General features: G+C 43.2%; 1 protein-coding gene across 2 annotated transcripts; it reads right to left on the minus strand.

The window, feature by feature from the left end:
• Positions 1-1163: 1163 nt before the first annotated feature.
• On the minus strand, positions 1164-18976 carry POLR1D (RNA polymerase I and III subunit D). 2 transcript variants are annotated; one of them, XM_035542554.1, is made up of 3 exons: positions 18814-18976; positions 10698-10772; positions 1164-2537 (listed from the first exon to the last, which is right to left on the minus strand). In XM_035542554.1, exons 1-3 carry the CDS (start codon positions 18840-18842, stop codon positions 2252-2254), a joined length of 390 nt encoding a protein of 129 aa, XP_035398447.1. In that variant the 5' UTR covers positions 18843-18976; the 3' UTR covers positions 1164-2251. The 2 variants fall into 2 exon arrangements, with proteins under 2 accessions (XP_035398447.1, XP_050567689.1); XM_050711732.1 differs by having other exon boundaries at positions 10698-10768; positions 18814-18919.
• Between the last annotated feature and the right edge of the window lie 7 nt (positions 18977-18983).

Here is an 18983-nt window from a genome sequence, read left to right on the forward strand (position 1 = left end):
TTTTTAAGGACTAGGGACCTCTACAAGGAACAAGCGTTCAGAGTTACAGACGTTGAAAAGCCAGGTTCAGCTTTACTCTTCAGGCTTTAAATCCTATCTTTAACATAGCTTATAAATGTAATGGTCATGTCACACAATATGAGCAGACACTTAATGGACCTGGACTTATAGACCTGGACCTATAGTCTAATTTTTGATTTAAAAAGTGATCAATAAATCAATGTTTGACTTAAGAACAGTTCATGAGCTGCACTTTTTTTTTTTTTTAATTTGTGCATTTAGGAAAGGTATTGCTGAAATATGGTGTCAACCAAATGAAAGACTCATGTATGTTCTCTAAATGAGAAAAACGTGGAATTGCATCTGAACCTACCTCCACTGATGAAGACAGATGTTTTTCAGCTGTCTGGTTTAGGTCATGTCAAATCCTCTAGATCAGTATTGGAAGCACTGTCTATCAACTAGCCAGATTAGTTTTGAATGCACACATAAGCAATAGGGAGAGGAATTTGCCACTGCAAAGCCACATATATCCAGCACTGACATTGCAGCAGAAGCTGGCTGGAACTGTAAGTGCAATCCTTCAGATAAAATTATTGAGGAGAAAACAAGCAATGTCCAGTAAAATAAGGACTACAAATGACACCTGTTTATTTAAATCAAAGATAGCCCTAAATTTTCCGAAGATGATACTTTTTCTTTGGTCCCATTTAAATCATTGGAAATTATCTGAGAGGGTGGGACTTCCATTATAGTGCTATGGTTCCTGCAGGGAAATAGAGAAAAATAGCTATGCTCTTCAGTGGAAATGTGGAAGTATCCCACTTCCTCGGATAACAAGCCTAGCAGCCACTGCTGGCCTCCACACCAGTTTAACTACCTTCTCGTTATTCAGAAGAGTAATTCTCAGCTGCTACGTCAAAATTCAGTCACAGCAATCTCCACTTTGGTCTCCCCACCTCCTAGCTCACACGATCTTCCCACGAGAGACAACAGGTAGTAAGTATAGCAAGGCGAGGTAGATCTGTGCCTATAGGTGGCACTCTTGCCCTGACACAGCATTGAAGGACCGTGAAGTGATACTCCTCCTTTCTGTTAGACGACAGAGGCCCGATTCAGATAAGAAACCCATTAAAAGCAAAAAAAACAAAAACAAAAAACACTTTCAATGAACATTTCAGATTTTATTGTCAACACACGTAAAAACTGAAACCTATGTTCAAAACAGTTACTTCTGAGAACACCGAAATACAAACTTTTTCACACAGAAGTTTGTTATTGTAACATAAACAGAAAAAAAAAGACATAGAATATGCTGATGTGTATTATATGTGCTCGAAGTCACAAGTTTGAGAACTGTACCACTACAAAATCATCACATAGGTTTGGGAAGTGAGCATTTGATTGTGTTTAAATATCTCCTCTGCATTTCTAGTATTACACGTTTACTTGGAAACTTCATAGCAGTGGACAAAAACATGATAATTGTCTTCAAGGATTGTTTTGAAAGCACCATGACAACAGACTGTTCAAACTAGTTCCTTACAGAGGGAAGTCTAAACAGAGACAATTATTGCAGTTATGGCTTTTTAGGGGTAACGTTTAATGTTATCTATGACAAGATTGTGAATATACTACACGCAAAGTCGGTATTTCCTGGTAGCTCCTCCTGAAAAGTAAAACTAGCATTGCCCATTTTAAATTTGTTCTTTTTATACTAAAGAAACCAAACTCTTACATGCTATACAAAATAGATGTTCTTAGCCACACACTGACAAGTCTTCCCTTCTTCCAGATCCTGTAAAACTAAACTAACCCAAACAAGCAAAACTTCTTCATCGGTTAAGCAGCAAAAATAAGTTCTGTCAACTTTACACAATAAATAGACTTCTGCTTAAGTTAAATTTATTTCCAAAAGGGTGACATGACTAAACAAGTTGTATTGGACAGTGATGCACGTATCACGCTCCATTACCAAGACCCTAAGCTTAGTCAGAAGGGGAGTGAGGAAAGGAGCAACAGGAAGGGAATGTCTGTTCTCAGACAACTGAAAGATTTATGCTGCACTTTGCTTTTCTCTTAAAGGTCCCGAAGAAACGTTTTATAAAACTACCTCTAGCTACTTCTCACACAAGCAACTCGGTTCACAAACCAATTCTGAACAGCATCTCTTTCTGGAAAAAAACTAACATCCCTGCAGTCCGATGTCTAATGACATTCTTGGCTTGTAACAGCACATACTCATCTCTCCTCATCGTTTGCTAGATCGCTTTTCATACTTATCCTTTGTGTGCTGGTTCCTGTTTCGGTGCCTAGGAGGAGAGTAGCTGACTCTCCTTCTGGACTGAAAGCTGGGTGTGTATGGATGAATTCTGCGTTTCTTTGGTTTTTCTTCTTTCCTGCTTTTGTTTGGCTCCGGCTCCTTACTGACTTCCTTTTGCTCACGTTCTGGGTCTTGTTCTTTTTGAGATGGTAATGTGTTTTTGATGGTATTAATAAGAAATCTTTTATTTGCACCAGCAAGAGGACATTTCAACCTGTAAAGACATTTAAAAGTAATCAAAATACGGGATAAAAACATCCTGAAACAAATGTGAGAGTTTAACTTCAACAATTTTAAGACAGTTTTGTGTTTTTGGCTTTCCTTGCATGCCACCTAGTGTAAACTCTCAGTACAGAAAGATATGCTCAAGGTTGTCTTCATTCTCCTTTTATCTTACTCTTTATAGGATAAAAATTATTTTACTTCAATGGAGTGAAAGTTCATGTGATTTTCACAAGGCAGTGTGCAGGGAGAAGCAGATAAGGCGAGACTCATGGTTAACTCACTCTGTGTAAAGTGACGACATATTTTAAGTTTGTCGGTGCTTAACTTAGCTATTCAGGAATCAAATATTTAATAACACATTCTGAGTCATATGAGAATGGTTAACATGACCACAATGCTGACCATAATAGATTATTTAATGAACTAAGATACTCATAAAGTAAAGGATACACTTGCATGAAGAACCCAAACAACTGTAGTAATAAATCAAAGGAGGCATACCAATTTTAACCTATGTTTAGCAACCACCAAATAAAATACTTTTTCTCTAATAGAAAGTATACTTGATTAAACTCCTTTTTGTTGTTTCTGACTTTTTCCTCTTGCAGCTTAATGCTTTTGCATGTAATTTATCAGTTTCTCTTAGTAAACAAGTACTCCGTGTTACATTTATCCCGTTGTTATCAGTTGTACTAGTTACTCCCAATTTATCATCTCTTCGAGAATGGAATGGAAATAACAGAAGTTTGAATACATTCCTTCAGTAAGCAGAAATCATTCCAAAGACTTTATTTATTGTGGGAGCTACTGTGAGTTTGCCTGCTAATATAGACTGGAGGGATTACTCAAAAAAAGCAGGGATGTTGGGAGAGCACAGTACCCCGTACTGAATCAACTATGGATGATCTTAACACTGCAATGTTAGATCACCTATTCTACTGGAATATTTTGTGTCAGCAAAGACACTATACCCTGACCACTTAAAACCTTTGATAACTCTGAATAATCAGACTAAGCAGAAAAAGAAGAAAATAGCATACTTCATGATATTGAACTGTGCATGGAATTTACTTCAGATCTACTTATTAAGCATTACTGATAATTGTTCTTGTTATAAATCCTCAACGAAATTAGTCATTTTAGAAATATACACTAAGCAGACACACTGTTTTATTTCTGCTATGCATTTCTTGATATTTCTATAGCATAATTACAGTTTGTAAACTTCCTGCATATAAATCTACACTGTTTTACTCAAACACAGGTTAAAAAAAATCAAATTAAAAAATGCAGATGTTCTGTACAGACGTTTTTTGTAAACTAGGGAGGCAGTCATTATGCATTAGCTGTACTACTGAGTGAAAGTACACAGCTAACATTTGTCAGTAGAATGGGGTTTCCATTTCAAGCTACACCAGCTATAAACATGGCAATGAAAATGCCATGGCACGGGCTGCACTTGAGACAACACAAAACAGCCAACATTTAATTTCTCTGCATGTCTTATGCCAGCATTAAAGTGTTGTACCTCAACACTTCCAACCAAGGAGCACAACTTTCCCTAGGATGGATCCAGGTACAAACTATTTTACATTCATATTCTTCCTCTTGCTTTTTCTTAAAAGCTAATGTATTGATTAAGCACTTACATATATAGCACCAGAATGAGACAATCTGCCCTAAATAAATCCACCTTGCTGAAGTATTTATTTCTTTTTGGCACTACGAGCGCTGCCTGAGCTATACTGAGAATGAAAACTGATGAGAAATGCAGGGCTTCAGAGTCAGCTAAGAGATATCATTAATTCACTATCACACAGCAATAAAAATGAGCCCCCAGGTTTTCAGGGAGCAGCAATAAGTCATGGCACTGAAGAGAAACGTCAGTCCTTGGTTTTATTGACTTCAGACTTCAGCTAAGCAAATTCTGCCTTTAAGTCTTTAATGGAAATGAGACGTATGGCACATACGCTACATTACACATGCACGCACACAAATCCATAATGTTTACACGTATATTTGGCATATCTGGAGCTGTGAAGATCCAAAGCGAACTGTATTATTAATTCATTGATGTCTTTTTCAGCATTTCCAATGGTGAGAAAAATGTAGGATACTTCTATAGCTCACTTCCCTGAAGAAAAGACTTTGGCTTGCTGTAGGTCTGATCCTGTGATGTTCAATTCAATGACAGCTGTGCCCTCAATGTGAATTCTGCAAAAAAAGCTCAGTCTATGCAAGGTGGATCACAATCTGCAAACCAGTGAACAGTCCCACACAATGGAGTGCAAATGCTTTGTTTGTTTTCAGAAGACATGTTAGAAGAGCACTAAGGTTTCAAACTCAAGTGTGCCTGAAGCAGAACTGCAGGCATTACCAAAGAAAGCAGCCTACCTGCAACTCTAAAACAATCCAGTTTACAAAACTGACTCCAGTTTTGTAGCAATGTTTTCATTCAGTGTAATAGTTCACTTTGTTTTGCATGTTCGGACAAGCTAAAAAGCTATTTTTCCATGTAGAACCCCATCCTCCTCCAAACACAGGTCCCCCCCGCCCCAAAGTTCCTCTGCTGTCTAATGATGAAATGGCAACTCTCCAATTTGAGCGAGGAAAATAAATAGAAACCATTCTTGCACACATAAATCAACACTTAAACCCACTTGTGTTGCACAGAAGTGGACTTAAAATGTCAACCATCTTACTCTCCAGCAATGCCTGCCATCAGGTTTGGCACTGTATTTCAGCACAGACGCGTACGTTAAGGCTTTTTATCAGAAGAACTCACTGACATTGCTAAGACACTGGAGTACAGAGCCACGAACCACAGTCTTTGAGCATGTCACACAGGGTTGGCACTGTCAGCCTTGGCACACGGAGTGTATCAGATCTTTCCAGAAAACGGTTTATTATGCATGAACTTACAAGTACATTTCTAGCACTTCCAAACTGCCACGGAAAATAGGGTATTTAGCAGGATAATGGCTGAAGGAACAAAAAGCAGCTAGAGGTTGTTTTGCCAAGTGAGTTGCTAAAGCAAGTTGCATGGTTTGGGCAGCCAGATGCGGCTGGCAGGGCACTGCATGGAAACCTGTGCTCTGATCACTATGCTTTGCCATACTTGCTTTGCAATCTCTGTCTGTACCTCCTTCCTCCTGCTCTTTACATCCAAAGGAAAAAGATGAAGCGGAATCACACTGCAGTTTCTGCATAGCGATGTAACATCCATGCAAAGACAAGACACAATACAGCATATCGCAGCTCCCATGCTCTCAAGGCTTTCTGCCTCAACCTCCTTATTCTGCGGTGCTTCTGACCAGCAGATTTGATACCGAACAGAAAACTATCTATAGTCATGAGAGCGATTTTAGGAGTGCTTTGAAAGAAACAGGACTAAGAGCAATTTAATGCTTCTAACATTTATCTGTTGTTTGCAACTTCGTCTGCTCTGACAACGCAGAGCTGAACAAACCATCCTAAAATATGCTGTTTTCTATAGCTTATTTTGGGTAAGCTTTTAAAGTAAAGCAGAAAAGACTATGTTCAGTTCAGCCCTAGCTCACTTGCTACCAGGATCTCTGAAGACCAGACCTATACACCAGAAGAAAAAAACATGTAACGACAGGGAAATCACTCACCAATTATCTTCACGGGCAAAGCAGACTCAGCGTAAGGAAGATTTATTTAATTTATTACCAACTAATAATAGACCAGAGCCTTGAGAACTAAAAGCAAACTAAAACCACCTTCCCCCCTTCCACCCTCTGCTAACTCTCCCCCGCAAGTGGTGCAGGGGAAGGGGTAACGGGGGCTGCGGTCAGTCCCTGACGCTTCATCTCTGCCGCTCCTTCACGGTCCCTCTCTGCCCCTGCTCCACGTGAGGTCCCTCCCACGGGATGCCGTCCTTCCCGAACTGAGCCTGCGGGGGCTGCCCACAGGCAGCAGCTCTTCAAGAACTGCTCCAAAATGGGTCCACAGGCAAGAGAGTCTTAGGACAAGACTTTCCTCTACCAGCATCTGCACCACATAGATTGCAGCATCTACCCGTGCCAGCCACAGCAAGCTTGTAAGATAATGTAACAGCGGCAAAAACATTCCCAAACTAGAAAAAAAAATACTACCAACACCGTTCTATATTTCAAGCCTGAATCTCTGTCTTGGAGACCATGGGCTGAAGGATGACCACTTGGTACACGACTGTCAGCTCTACAATGATTCTGTTTGCAATACAAGCTCAAACAGCAGCTGACTATCCATCTCATGCAACAGGACTGCAAAAAGCTAGGTAGGGATGCTTGGGGAACTTCTTCAAGCCGTGCACTTGAGCTATGGAGAATTAATCACTCTGGAAAGTGAGGGAGCGGTGGCATGAATGTGAAAGCAGTGCCACAACAGTGTTCAGAGGCTTGCTGGAGAAGGTTTTGCTGCCATCAACACCCACCAAGAGACTCCACTCTTTGTAATGGCATATACAATATAGTTCCCTGTGAATGACACCTCCCCACATGCTTCCCTTGATTAACCTGTCAAATACCACTGACTCCAGACGTATTTTGCAGCACCAACAGCTGCTGAAGAGCGACACAAACTGGAATCTGTGAAGTATGAGCAGTAGTAGCCTCTGCCTCTCCTCACCCAAAGAAAGATGTCAGAACAAATCATTTTCTTACAGGTCAAGTTACTTCCTCTACCCAGTGCCAATGCAGGATTGATGGCCCTACAGTAGACGTTTCCAGGGTTTTTGCATCTCTCCTCTCCAGCACTGCTCTGACAAAGGGCTGAGGAAATCCCACAAGTCCTCATGAAACACACCTGTAAGCATTTTGAGTTTGGCAAGCAATGGAGGCTTTCAGTTTTACCTGTTAAAGACTATGCTTTAGTCAAGTTGGTGATGATCTCTGGTGGCTTCTACCAGTTTATACTTTCCCAAATTTGGTCTCCTAATGTGTATTTTGATGAACCAACTTTTTTGCTCATTTCATTTGGTATCCACAAAGCTGGGAGCAGCAGCTACCTTCTTTTCTGTAGTTTACAGTTGCAAGGTTACATGTCAGTCCGGGATCTAATCTCCGAAGCCCTTCAGGATTTACTGTTTACTGTAACATCAGTTACATCTGATGGCATTTTGATAGAGTGCGACACTCAGCTGTGCATAGTTAAGTTTCCTTCCAAGTATTCTACTGGTTATCTCATCTCTCATCTATATATGCAATGCAATACCTAATTGCTGGGCCAGTTCAGAAAGACCAAACAGCACAATTGAGCACCAAAAATATTTAATGAATTCCTTTAAAGGGCTGAGAGCAGTGGCAGCTTCTATATGGTGTGCTGTCCCTGTGCTTGCAAAACTGGATATCAAAGTCTTATTTGGAGTCTGCCTATCGTGGGCTTTATACCTCCCCTGTGATGACGTATCTACCAGCTGTACACTAGCCCATGCCAAAATCCATGGCAGCAGGTTTGTGACAAATGGGATTACTACCATCGGTCTCTCTGTGGATAGACTCAGATAGGAAAACCTCCTGGAGAAGTATCATATACCAAAAAAATGACCTATGGGTGCAGAATACCCTGAGCTGCTGACTGCTGGAAGCTGGGATTGCCTCAATCTGACTGGCAGTCAGCTTCCCGTGCCTCCCACAGCTCCGAACCTCTGGGCAAGGGCTGGGGGAGCAAAGTCCCTCCTGCTGTATGCGAGGAGCGGGATTGAACCACCTGATGGAACTGAACAGGTACAAGTCTACGGACTTCTGTAAGGCCTTTGACGGTCTCACATGACATCCTGATCCCTAAAGTGGAGAGAGATGGATTTGAAGGGCGGACCATTCGGTGGATAAAGAATTGGCTGTACGGCCATGCCCAGAGAGTGGTGGTCAATAGCTCTATGCCCAGGTGGAGGCCGGTGACGAGTGGTGTCCCTCAGGGTCCGTCCTGGGACCACTGCTGTTTAATATCTTTATCTATGACGTAGACAGTGGGACTGACTGCACCCTCAGCAAATATGCAGATGACACCAAGCTGAGTGGTGCAGTCGATACACCAGAAGGAAGGGATGCCATCCAGAGGGACCTGGACAGGCTGGAGAAGTGGGCCCATGTGAACCTAATGAGGTTCAACAAGTCCAAGTGCAAGGTGCTGCACCTGGGTCAGGACAATTCCAGACACGAGCACAGACTGGGTAAGAGCAGCCCTGCGGAGAAAGACTTGGGGGTTTTGCCGGACGAAAAGCTCAACACGAGCCAGCAGTGTGTGCCTGCAACCCAGAAGGCCAACTGCATCAACAGAAGGGTGGGCAGCGGGTAGAGGGAGGGGATTGTGCCCCTCTGCTCTGCCCTTGTGAGGCCCCACCTGGAGTGCTGCGTCCAGGGCTGGGGCCCCCAGCACCGGAAGGATGCGGGGCTGTTAGAGCGGGTCCAGAGAAGGGCTACAAAGATGATCAGAGGGCTGGAGCACCTCTCCTATGGGGACAGGCTGAGAGAGCTGGGGCTGTTCAGCCTGCAGAAGAGAAGGCTACAGGGAAACCTCATTGCAGCTTTTCAATACTTATAGGGAGCTTATAAAAATGATGGAGTGACTTTTTACACATACAGATTGTGATAGGACAAGGGGGAATGGTTTTAAACTAAAAGAGGGGAGATTTATATTAGATGTTAGGAGGAAATTCTTCATTATGCTGGTGGTAAGGCACTGGAATGGATTGCCCAGAGAAGCTGTGGATGCCCCATCCCTGGAGGTGCTCAAGGCCAGGCTGGATGGGGCTTTGGGCAACCTGATCTGGTGGGAGGTGTCCCTGCCCATGGCAGGGGGTTGGAACTGGGTGGGCTTTAAGGTCCCTTCCAATCCAAGCCATTCTATGATTGTATCTTGAGTAAGTAATGCTATTTTCTTGTACTCTTCTTATTCTACTTCCTAGGCACTAGCTATCGGCCACTGATAGAGACAGCTCAGCAAAGATGGATCCCACCTTTGAGCCAGTACAGCTATTCTCATGTTCCTCTGCAGTCAAAAGGATCCTTACTTCATCAGTCTCAGTTCAGGATACCACTGTGCCAATCCCCATGTCAACAACATTCCTCTTCCTGAAGCTTTCTTGGCCATCTCTTCTCCTACATCTTTATCACTGCTCTGGCCTAACAACCTGGTGTTCTGAAGAACAGAGCACCCTCGGCTATCCCCTCCTCTGACAGGTCTCAGCTGTTTGGAAACTGCTTGTTACCCCCATGCTGACCATCATAGACAGCTGAGTAGGACCACTGCTCCTGTGGAGACAGGGAATAAGAAATAGCTGGGAGCAGAAACCCATACATGCTCCTGGAAAGTATTCCAGACTGCACAAGTGGCAGAGAAGTTGCACAGGGACACCTGGGTATCTTCCAGTAGAAGTTTTTGGTTTCCACACCTGGAATTAACTTGCAAACGCTCAGTAACAGGATGCATACAACACTTCATGATGCTGATTATCTGCACTGGTTTACCTGGCTATTTTGCAAGGCTTGCAGAGAAAAAGCATGCTGCATTCAGTACAGCTGTAAGTACTCTAGGAGATTAAACCAATTTAATTATTTTCACATAAAGGGTATAAATTGTATCCCTAGCAGAAATGTTGGGCAAAATATACACAAAAAGATTTCTAAAGTCTTGTTTAGGAAATATAAAAGATTAGCTTTTTAGAGCAAGACACCAATTTAATCTCTTCAGAGCTACTAAAACAAACATAGCTGAGAAATCAGCTGAGAACTTCCTAAACAGCACAGGCTTATCTTGTAATGCTGTTGGTGGAAGAAGCCAGACCTTATCTACAAATGAGTTTATCTGAATGAATTGGTGCACTACTTGTGTGAACATCCTTGGGTTTGGGATGCTGCTTATCAGTCATATACATTATTGTGAGATGAACGACTCTTCTCAGCATGTTTGTTCTCCAATTGCTTTGCCTTTAACACATTCGGTCAAGCAATTTTATGCAGGCAGAATTCTCTTCAAGTTCTTTCTTATCTGGAGTCAAATTTTTGCCCAGACAAATTAATACCTGGATGAAGACAAATTACTTAAACACAATGCAAATTAAAATTCAAAGACTTCTGTTACCCATTAAATGCAAAATTTATTTTGGCATTGGTCATAGTATTTATTTCCTCTTGGCACAACTTACCAACCCATAGCTCCCATTGTTTCAGCTCTGGTTCTCCCACGTTTTGCTTCTTTAAGTAACTCTTCCACAGCCTTCCTAAACATGAGAAGAAGAAAAAAGTTAGCACTTGAGGAAAACAAGAACTTGCCTCTTTATGCACTTACATAAATAAAGTGGAGAGCCCGTTGCTTAATTCATTACAGGGAATAGAGAGGAAATGTTGCAAATACAACAACTGCAATACTAATTTTCATTGGAGAATAGAAATAAAGTGTGCAAAACTGGTACGCTACACCGAAAAGCACAATCCCGGTGCTTTTGGGGAATGCTCTCCCTTGCTATCACTTAGGTTCTTCCTAAAGTCCTTCAACCACAGCAGATCTATTCTGAGCACAGTTCAACAACACTAGCAAACTACCAAGCAGTCAGTTAACAGAATTTCTACCACTGCACCTACCAGTAGTTAAACTGCACTAGCTTCGGTTTAACAGTGGAAGAAAGGAGCTCATCTCTGTGGTTATGAACCACTGTCATTGAAAATGACTACGTTACCAGGATCTTCTGGGAAAAACAGCCACACTCACATGAAAGCAATTACATAACTATGCTCACTTAAAAAGTCAGAGTGTAAATTATGCAAATTGTAGGTAATTCCTACAATGTTGGTCTTTCAGTTCTCTTTAGACATTAATTTCAATCTCAAGTAAAACTTTAATAACCGCTCTACAGTACGTGGTTGAAGTTAATGGGAAGACCAATAAGCAGCTAATGGGAGCCATTTATTACATAAATTGAACGCGTAAGCTAACAATTAGGTTAGTTAACTGTAAGCAACTATACACGTCAACCAATAGGAATTGCAAGACAGAAAAGCAAGAAAAGCAGAGAAGCTCTGCACCTGGCTATAAACCCAGGACACGAAGCTCAGTACTACCAACACTGATGTGGGTAAGAGTGAAGGCTCGAGGACTGGAAAACGGGAGGTGATAGAGGGGGGCACGCATCGCTTTGCTCTCCCAGCTGTGATGTGCCACGACGGCTACTGGTGTTCAGGCTGTGCGAGCAGGACTGCCAGCATCTTCATGGCGCAAAAAGGTAACTGGCAGCAGCTTTCAACTCAAGCTGAAGGAAGTCACGTCTCATTGTGTTATAGTATTATTAGCATAGCAGGATTTTGTTGCTTTGCCACAAGATTCCAAACAAAACAACAAAAAACAACAACTGAGTATTGATTTTGGTGTTAAGCGAAAACTGAGACTAGAGAAGTCAAGGCTCATCATTTAATAGAAGAAGCAGATCTAAGAAGAAAAGCAAGCAGTTTATATAGCAGGCCCATGTGAAGACCTAAGGAGATAGTGCTGGCCTCTAAACAACCAACAGTCATTTATTACCATTTAGGTCACTATGTCTGCACAGAAAACACCAGGGGTCTTAGCTTTAATTGCATACACTACACGTGCATAACAGGGAATGCACATAAACAGTACAGAATCTCCTTCAGTAGCTAATGAGAGAACTTTATGCTGTTACACAGCAGCTTACATCTGTCAGTCAAGATCCAACCCTCTTCAGTTTATGGTCTTAAGACGAGAATATATTATGTGTACATATTCCTTGGTTTCAAGGGGAAACCATTCCAGCCAGAAAAAGTGAAATCTATGCCAGGCAGATATGCAAATACTCACAGATTGTAACTTCTTTGATAGTTTGCATTTGAAGGGCTCTGCACGCAGAAAGCGTCCACAGAAACAACAGAAGAGAAACGCACTAAAATTTGTATTAGTATTTCTACATTCTCTAATCTAATGGCACATTGGTTTAAGGTTCCTCAAAGAAGTGTCTCTGAGGTTATTAGTATGATCTCAGTAGCAGCTGTGCTTGGGATACTTCGGTTCCTTTTTTAAGCATTCATCCCAATGCCAGGACATTTTACATCTCCAGTCATTCACAAAAACTGAGCATCTGCACAGGTAAGCTGTCATTTGTTAGAGTTATCTGCATCTAGATGCTAAGCACTGCTTTATCAACCTAGCCAGGTACTGCTGCCTCCCCAGACAGTGGGATATGTGGCACAGCAATTCCCCAACACCCCAAGAAGTGTCAGAAACACAGGCTCTGTCACTGGAACGTGGGAGATGTTACACGCACAGGTCTTGGAGAAATCGGGACAACGTTTATTTTACTGTCCAGACCCAGAATTCACAAAGTGGATGGGGTTGCTCAGGTAGCAGGGGGCACGGCAGGAACACGCAGCCTTTTGAAAACTTGCCCTGAGCCTTCAAACAGAAATACCAGACAAAAGGCAGGAAAGAGGAAAAAAATCCACCTTTTTCTATCGTGGTTACCAGACGTTCTGATTCTGCTATAAGAAATCTGTAAAGCAGTCAGGTTAAAAGCCACTATATCTGTCGCTATTTTATAATCAAAAACATAAACCAAAGGATTTGAGTTATAAAACACCAGGAAAACATTTTAAACAGCTACAGTTCAGCTTTACGGGAACTATCAGAATAAATTAATATGGTGACATCAATTCTGTAACTTTATGGCTTATAATTCCTAAGTGATTTGAGACACTATTTTGCAAAGTTTATATCACAGATCAGGCTGACTTGGCATCCACCTCAGCAGCCTTGCAAGTCAAAATCCTCCTTTCTTATCAGCAGTTGTTTCCTGATAGTGGTCTTTTAATGTTATTCCTAATCACTGCATCTGTGCAAAGCCCTCCTGACTTGCACAGACAAAGGGGAAAAACTGCTCAGACGATCTCTGAAACAACGCATTTCCACTCACTGAACTTACATTCGCTGCACAAGTCAGTCAAAATCTTAAAAGCTATGCAAACGGGGTCACATTTGCTTTTAAAGGCCTCCTGGGACTCAGCATTCCTTGCTGTCTTCATTTGTACAGCTCGGTTACAATTCAAACATTCCTGCAGCCGCCTGATTCAGTTCCAAGAAGAGCAACATAAGCAAAGGGAACACAACACACAACTTTCACATGAGAAAAACCCAAACGGAGGGAAATCAGGAATGAAAATTAAGGACAGGGGCACATTTAAGAGCACTGTCATTCTGGCATCTTTCATGGCAAGGATAGCAAGCACCACTTAAAACTGGCTGTGGCAATCCTTTCCGAGCAACCAGGCTTTGCTGAAAAACAAAATATAATAACATGAAGATATGTGTATGTATTTTTTTTTTTTAATCTTCATGAGAATGGTCCAAAACTTATTTACTTTTCTGTGGGATGAGGTTTCTTCCTCCATATTCCAAGGTTACATGCAAAAGTCTCACTTCATAACCCTAACAACTCGCATCACAAGTGCATGTGCCCAAAGAATGGGAGAATGTTAAAGGCTCCGATGTTGGGCAAAAATTGCATCTGTTTTCTCTTCTTCATTCAGGGATGGGACTCCATCATTTTTCTGAAAGAACAAATGCAGGATAGAACCCAGACAAGAAAAAGTTTGAAAGGAATTTAACAAGAAATAGGACAGCCTGTGCTGAGCAGGCACAGGGCACGGCCAGACAAGCACGTCCCCACCAGCAGCCTGTTCACAGGTGCCCAGCCCTTTCTATCTCCTTACTCCTGTTTTCCCACTTTGGCTCCTCCCCAAATCACCTAAATCCATCCCTTTCCCTGCCTTTGGCTCCTCCCCTAAACATCCCATAATAGGTGTTGTGCAATCTCTAAATGCTCCTTCCCCTGCATCTCCTGGGGTGCCCCATACTCACAGCAGCAACACCCTGAGGTCCCGGTGGTGTCTCAGCACTGAGTCATCTTGATGGGTGTGACAGCGGGATGCTGAGCCTCTCCTGAGGCACCCAGGGAGGGGCCCGGAGGTGCTGGCCATTCCTCCTGGTCCTTGCCCTGGGTTCCTGCCCGTTGTGGTGCCCCCAAGCTCCTCTAGGCCTGGAGAGATGTGTCCTTGGTGGGCTGATGGCCGCAGGGTGGACCTGGATCAGCACTGGTCGTTATCTGGGCTCTCCCAACTGCCTTTGTCCCTCCCTCCGAGCTCCTCCGTGGGTGTGCCCAGGAGCTTTTAGCTCATACCTAACAAACCCTGCACCTCCACCCATGCCATCATCTCATTAAAGATCCCAGTAAGAACTGGGATGGCAATAGAGTTACTGGACTTGCTTCACAGCATGCAATCAGCTACCGGAAAGCACACAACAACGAGCAGGAAGGCAGTATTTGTATTCAGCGCCTCCCGAAGTAAGAGAAGGGACATTTTATCAAAAGCCCCTTTGCCAAAGCTTGTCACTGCATTAACAACTGCTTGCAGCCCATTACTGCTCCACCTGAAAGGCCAGGCTGCTTGGCCACTGCCATTCCCCAAAGCCCTGAGCACTGAAACCTACCTCCTGAGGCTCCAGGTCCTGACACCTAGCTGCCTAGCCCACAAAAAATGAGCAGCTTACTTCAAAAACTATTTTTTCGACGCAGTTTTATGCTGACTTCTATAACTTTGACCACGCAATAGAAGCAGATGTTGGTGTGCTGATTGCATCCAAATAATATCAAGACCTGCAATCAAACAAAGGTCTGAAGATACTGCCTTCTACAATAGAGGAGTGCAACTTATAATCAACTTCTAGGAGCTAGTTTGTCCCATCTGTGCACACTTACTAGGAAATTTGATGAAAAGGGATGTCAGAAGAAAAGCTTAAGCCAGAATATTGCAAGCAAGAATAAAGAAAGCACAAATATGCCACAAAATTCCAAATGTGTGTTCAAAGGAAAGGCACTCCACAGCAGGCACGTTAATGCTCACATCCTTTGTGGATCAAGAGTCTCACTTCTTCAATATTCTGGTTGCCAGCCCCAAAAGTGCTATTTCCAGGACGTTTCTGCACTGATTTTCTCAGCAGCTTGAGCAGTGAGGTATCCTCACTCAGTTCAAACAACGGTTTTAGCTTGCAGACCACTTTTTGCCATCAAAATGGGAAGAATGACAAACTCAATTATGACACCTAGATTTTAAAAACCAAGAGTAAGAATAGTAAGAGCTATCATTTAATTTCTCCAGGGGGTAAAGCCTATTTGCTAAGAAGTGTAACTGGGACATCTGTGCTGCAAAATATTAGGCTATCAATTCTCAACAAAAGGCTTCTCGTTACAAGACCAAGTAATAGCTTTCCTTGGAATTTAATACAGTATCTCCTTAGGAAATACTTATTTCGAAGTAAATGATGCTCCAAGCAAGCTTGGTAGGCAATTCTAATAAAGAGTGATATTTAAGGTTGTGAAATATCTATAGCTGATGAGATAAAACTCATTATGGCAGAATTTGGATACATGGTAAAAGACAAAATTTCTCTGAGAATATAAAGGAGATGTGCTTGAAACACAAGACACCAAGCACAAAGACAATCTAGGAAGGGGAAAATAAAAAAGTGGGGATATTTAGTAGAAATTACATAGGAAAACAAGTACAGGTACTTGCATGGGAAACAGTTCCTAGGAGATGATTTGTAACTCCCCCCCTCCTGGATCATGCATCTTACCAACATCATTAATTATATATTAAAAGAGTTTGCCCTAGAATTTTCTTAGAATAACTAGGTATTTCACACTTACATTCTAGATCTTCACTGACATACCAGCAAGTTTACGGGAAAAATGCCAGTTCATACTTCCAACAAAGGTTATTGGGAGAGATGGAAGAGAGGAAATAATTCAGTCACATGTAGCAAATAGGAATATTTTAGACACTTGTGATATTTCACAGTTTTTTTGGAATCATAGAATGGTTTGGGTTGGAAAGGACCTTGAAGACCATCAAATTCAAATCCCCTGCCATGGGCAGGGACACCTCCCACTAGGCCAAGTTGCCCAAAGCCCCATCCAACTTGGCCTTGGGTTTTTTGAGTATTTAAATCCATAGCATGCAACAGTCTCACGGTAACTTCCAAGTTCGTATTCACCTTCAGCAGTGACTACCACCCCTATTAAAGTGAAGAAAGCATCAAACACAAGATCAAGCATGAGTCAGATGCAATAATAGCAGGAAAACACGGCAGTAAGGACAGGATAGAGCAAGTAGGATGAAAAGACCTCTCCTTAGACGATCACAAAAAAAAAGCAGGACAACTGGTTTCTCCTAGCAGATCACTATTTGGAATGCTGAGACACAAAATTCACACCCAAAAAACAAAATTCACACCCACAAAAAGTTACACTTCCACCACTCCCCTCCATAAACTAAATAGAAAGCCCACATGCAGACTACTGAAAATACTCCAAAGAAAAACATTTTGAAACAGTAAATCAAAGTTAACACTGTGGCTACAGAACAGAATTGCCATTTTTTTTAGGCTAAAGTCATATTATAAAGGGCTGACAAATTATGAAACCTAGCTAGCACTGTTGCGCTACTGACCTGAGAGTATGATCAACAGGTAGCAGCTGCTGCATATGAAACTAAGGAGTAACGTCTGCCAGCCAAGGATAAAGAAACGTCTACTTCCGACTCTTGAAGACTGCATAGAGAAACATTTTAGAGCAAGAAGTACCCAAGCACGACATCTAAATGCATGCAGCATGAATTGAAGTCAGGGTGCTACTAGCAAAAAGGAGTCGTGAATGCTGAGGGTATGAAAAAGGAACTATCTAATGATAGGCAGAACCAGGACAGAAAGTGATAGTCATAAGGTACGCTATACCGGTTATATGGCGAGCATGGAGCCACCTAAACTCTTATGACACAGTAGCACAGATTGAAGATATGGTACAGCTAAGCCCTACCAGTGCATCACTCCGTAAGTGAAAGTTTCATCCTCATATCCTACCACACTGCCAAGAAAAAGGAATAGCAAGTCCTGAATCAGCTTGAAGCTATGTGGCAGGACAAAACTTCAAATCTGGTTCCTGGAAAGGAGAGCAGCAGCAGGGGACTCTGGAGCAGTCTGCTGTAACCGGTGGGTGAGCTGCTGTACCCCGGGGGGCTGTCTGAGCACCCAAATCCCCAGGATACCAACAGCAGCCAGAAGGAAGACAGCACAGAGGGAGGAGTGGCAAAGAGTCAATAGGCTGTGAATGAAAAAGGCTTGAGTTTGGAATGGCACTAACAAAAATAGCATCCGTGCATATATAGAAAGAAGCTTTAATAATTTAACTGATTATCGGAGAGCAGAAGTAGCTTACCAAGAATTAAGGGCCTCTTAGAAAGCTTTATACTTTCTACCACCTCGGCGGTACCACATTTATCCCATTTTAATATATGTGCTAGATACAAGCAGAAACAAGTGATTTTGTCTAACCACCCTCAGATATGTTTTCTTAAAAGTTAGGAGACAGAACCATGAGAGCAGTTCAGAGAGCCTCTAGTTATCCTTTCACTGCTACAGCTGCTACAGAAGCGCACTCCATCACAAACCAGCTGGCACACACAAAAAAACCAGCCTGTACAACAGATAAAATAGAAATGTTAACCCCCAAACCTGTAAAATAAGCACCTGAAGTCTAATCCTAAAGCAAAGCCAGCAAGGCCTGCTGCACCCGAATATTCAAGCAGCAACCCGCCTTTTGATCTCCCTACACATTTTGATCCCCACAGCGTTTATTTGGGGACACCACAGCACGGATCGCAAAATGAACCACGTTATCCCAGCAAGATCGAAATTTGTGAAAAGTTTAACTTTTTAGTTTACCAGATAAGCCTAGGCCCTCATTTATAACCCATGAGTCACCCGATACTTTTCAACCTTATCTCTAAACGCTATCACCCCGAGCACACGTATTTTTTAAATAAAGCATTTTCCCTATCCCGCAGGAAGGTTTAATTGTCCTAGGCTGCGTTTCCCTGGCTGAGGATTCAAAGTTTCGTCCCGCAGGTGAAAGTTCCCCCCACGGCGAGTCCGGAACCACAACGGAGGAGGAGGAGGAGGAAGATGAGGAGGAGGAAGATAGGAGACCTCCTGCTCAGGGCCTCGCCCCGCGCTGTGTGCAGGGGAACCCAGCCACGGGCCCGGCTTCACCCCACGTTCTCCGCCACCGCCGGGGACGAGGCCTCGGAGCCCGGCCCCGCTCCGCGGCGCCGTCCCGGGCCGCCCTGTCCCCGCCGGGCCCCGGGCTGAGGCGTGGCACCCCCGGGAGCCCGGCCGGCATCTCGGCGCAGGCCGCCCCTCACCTCTCCAGCTCCGGGTCCTCCTCCTCCATGGCGGGCGGCGCCGTGCCCCGCTGCGGCCCGGCGGCTGCTCTCAGGCGAAGGCGGGCGCCATGCCCCGGCCCAGCCCGGCTCGTCGGGGCGGAGCGGGGCGGAGGACGGCGCCGAGGACCCCGGCGGGGAGGAGCCGGGGC

The sequence above is a fragment of the Cygnus atratus genome, chromosome 1 (genome assembly GCF_013377495.2).
Source record: "Cygnus atratus isolate AKBS03 ecotype Queensland, Australia chromosome 1, CAtr_DNAZoo_HiC_assembly, whole genome shotgun sequence".
NCBI classification, from domain to species: Eukaryota; Metazoa; Chordata; class Aves; order Anseriformes; family Anatidae; genus Cygnus; species Cygnus atratus.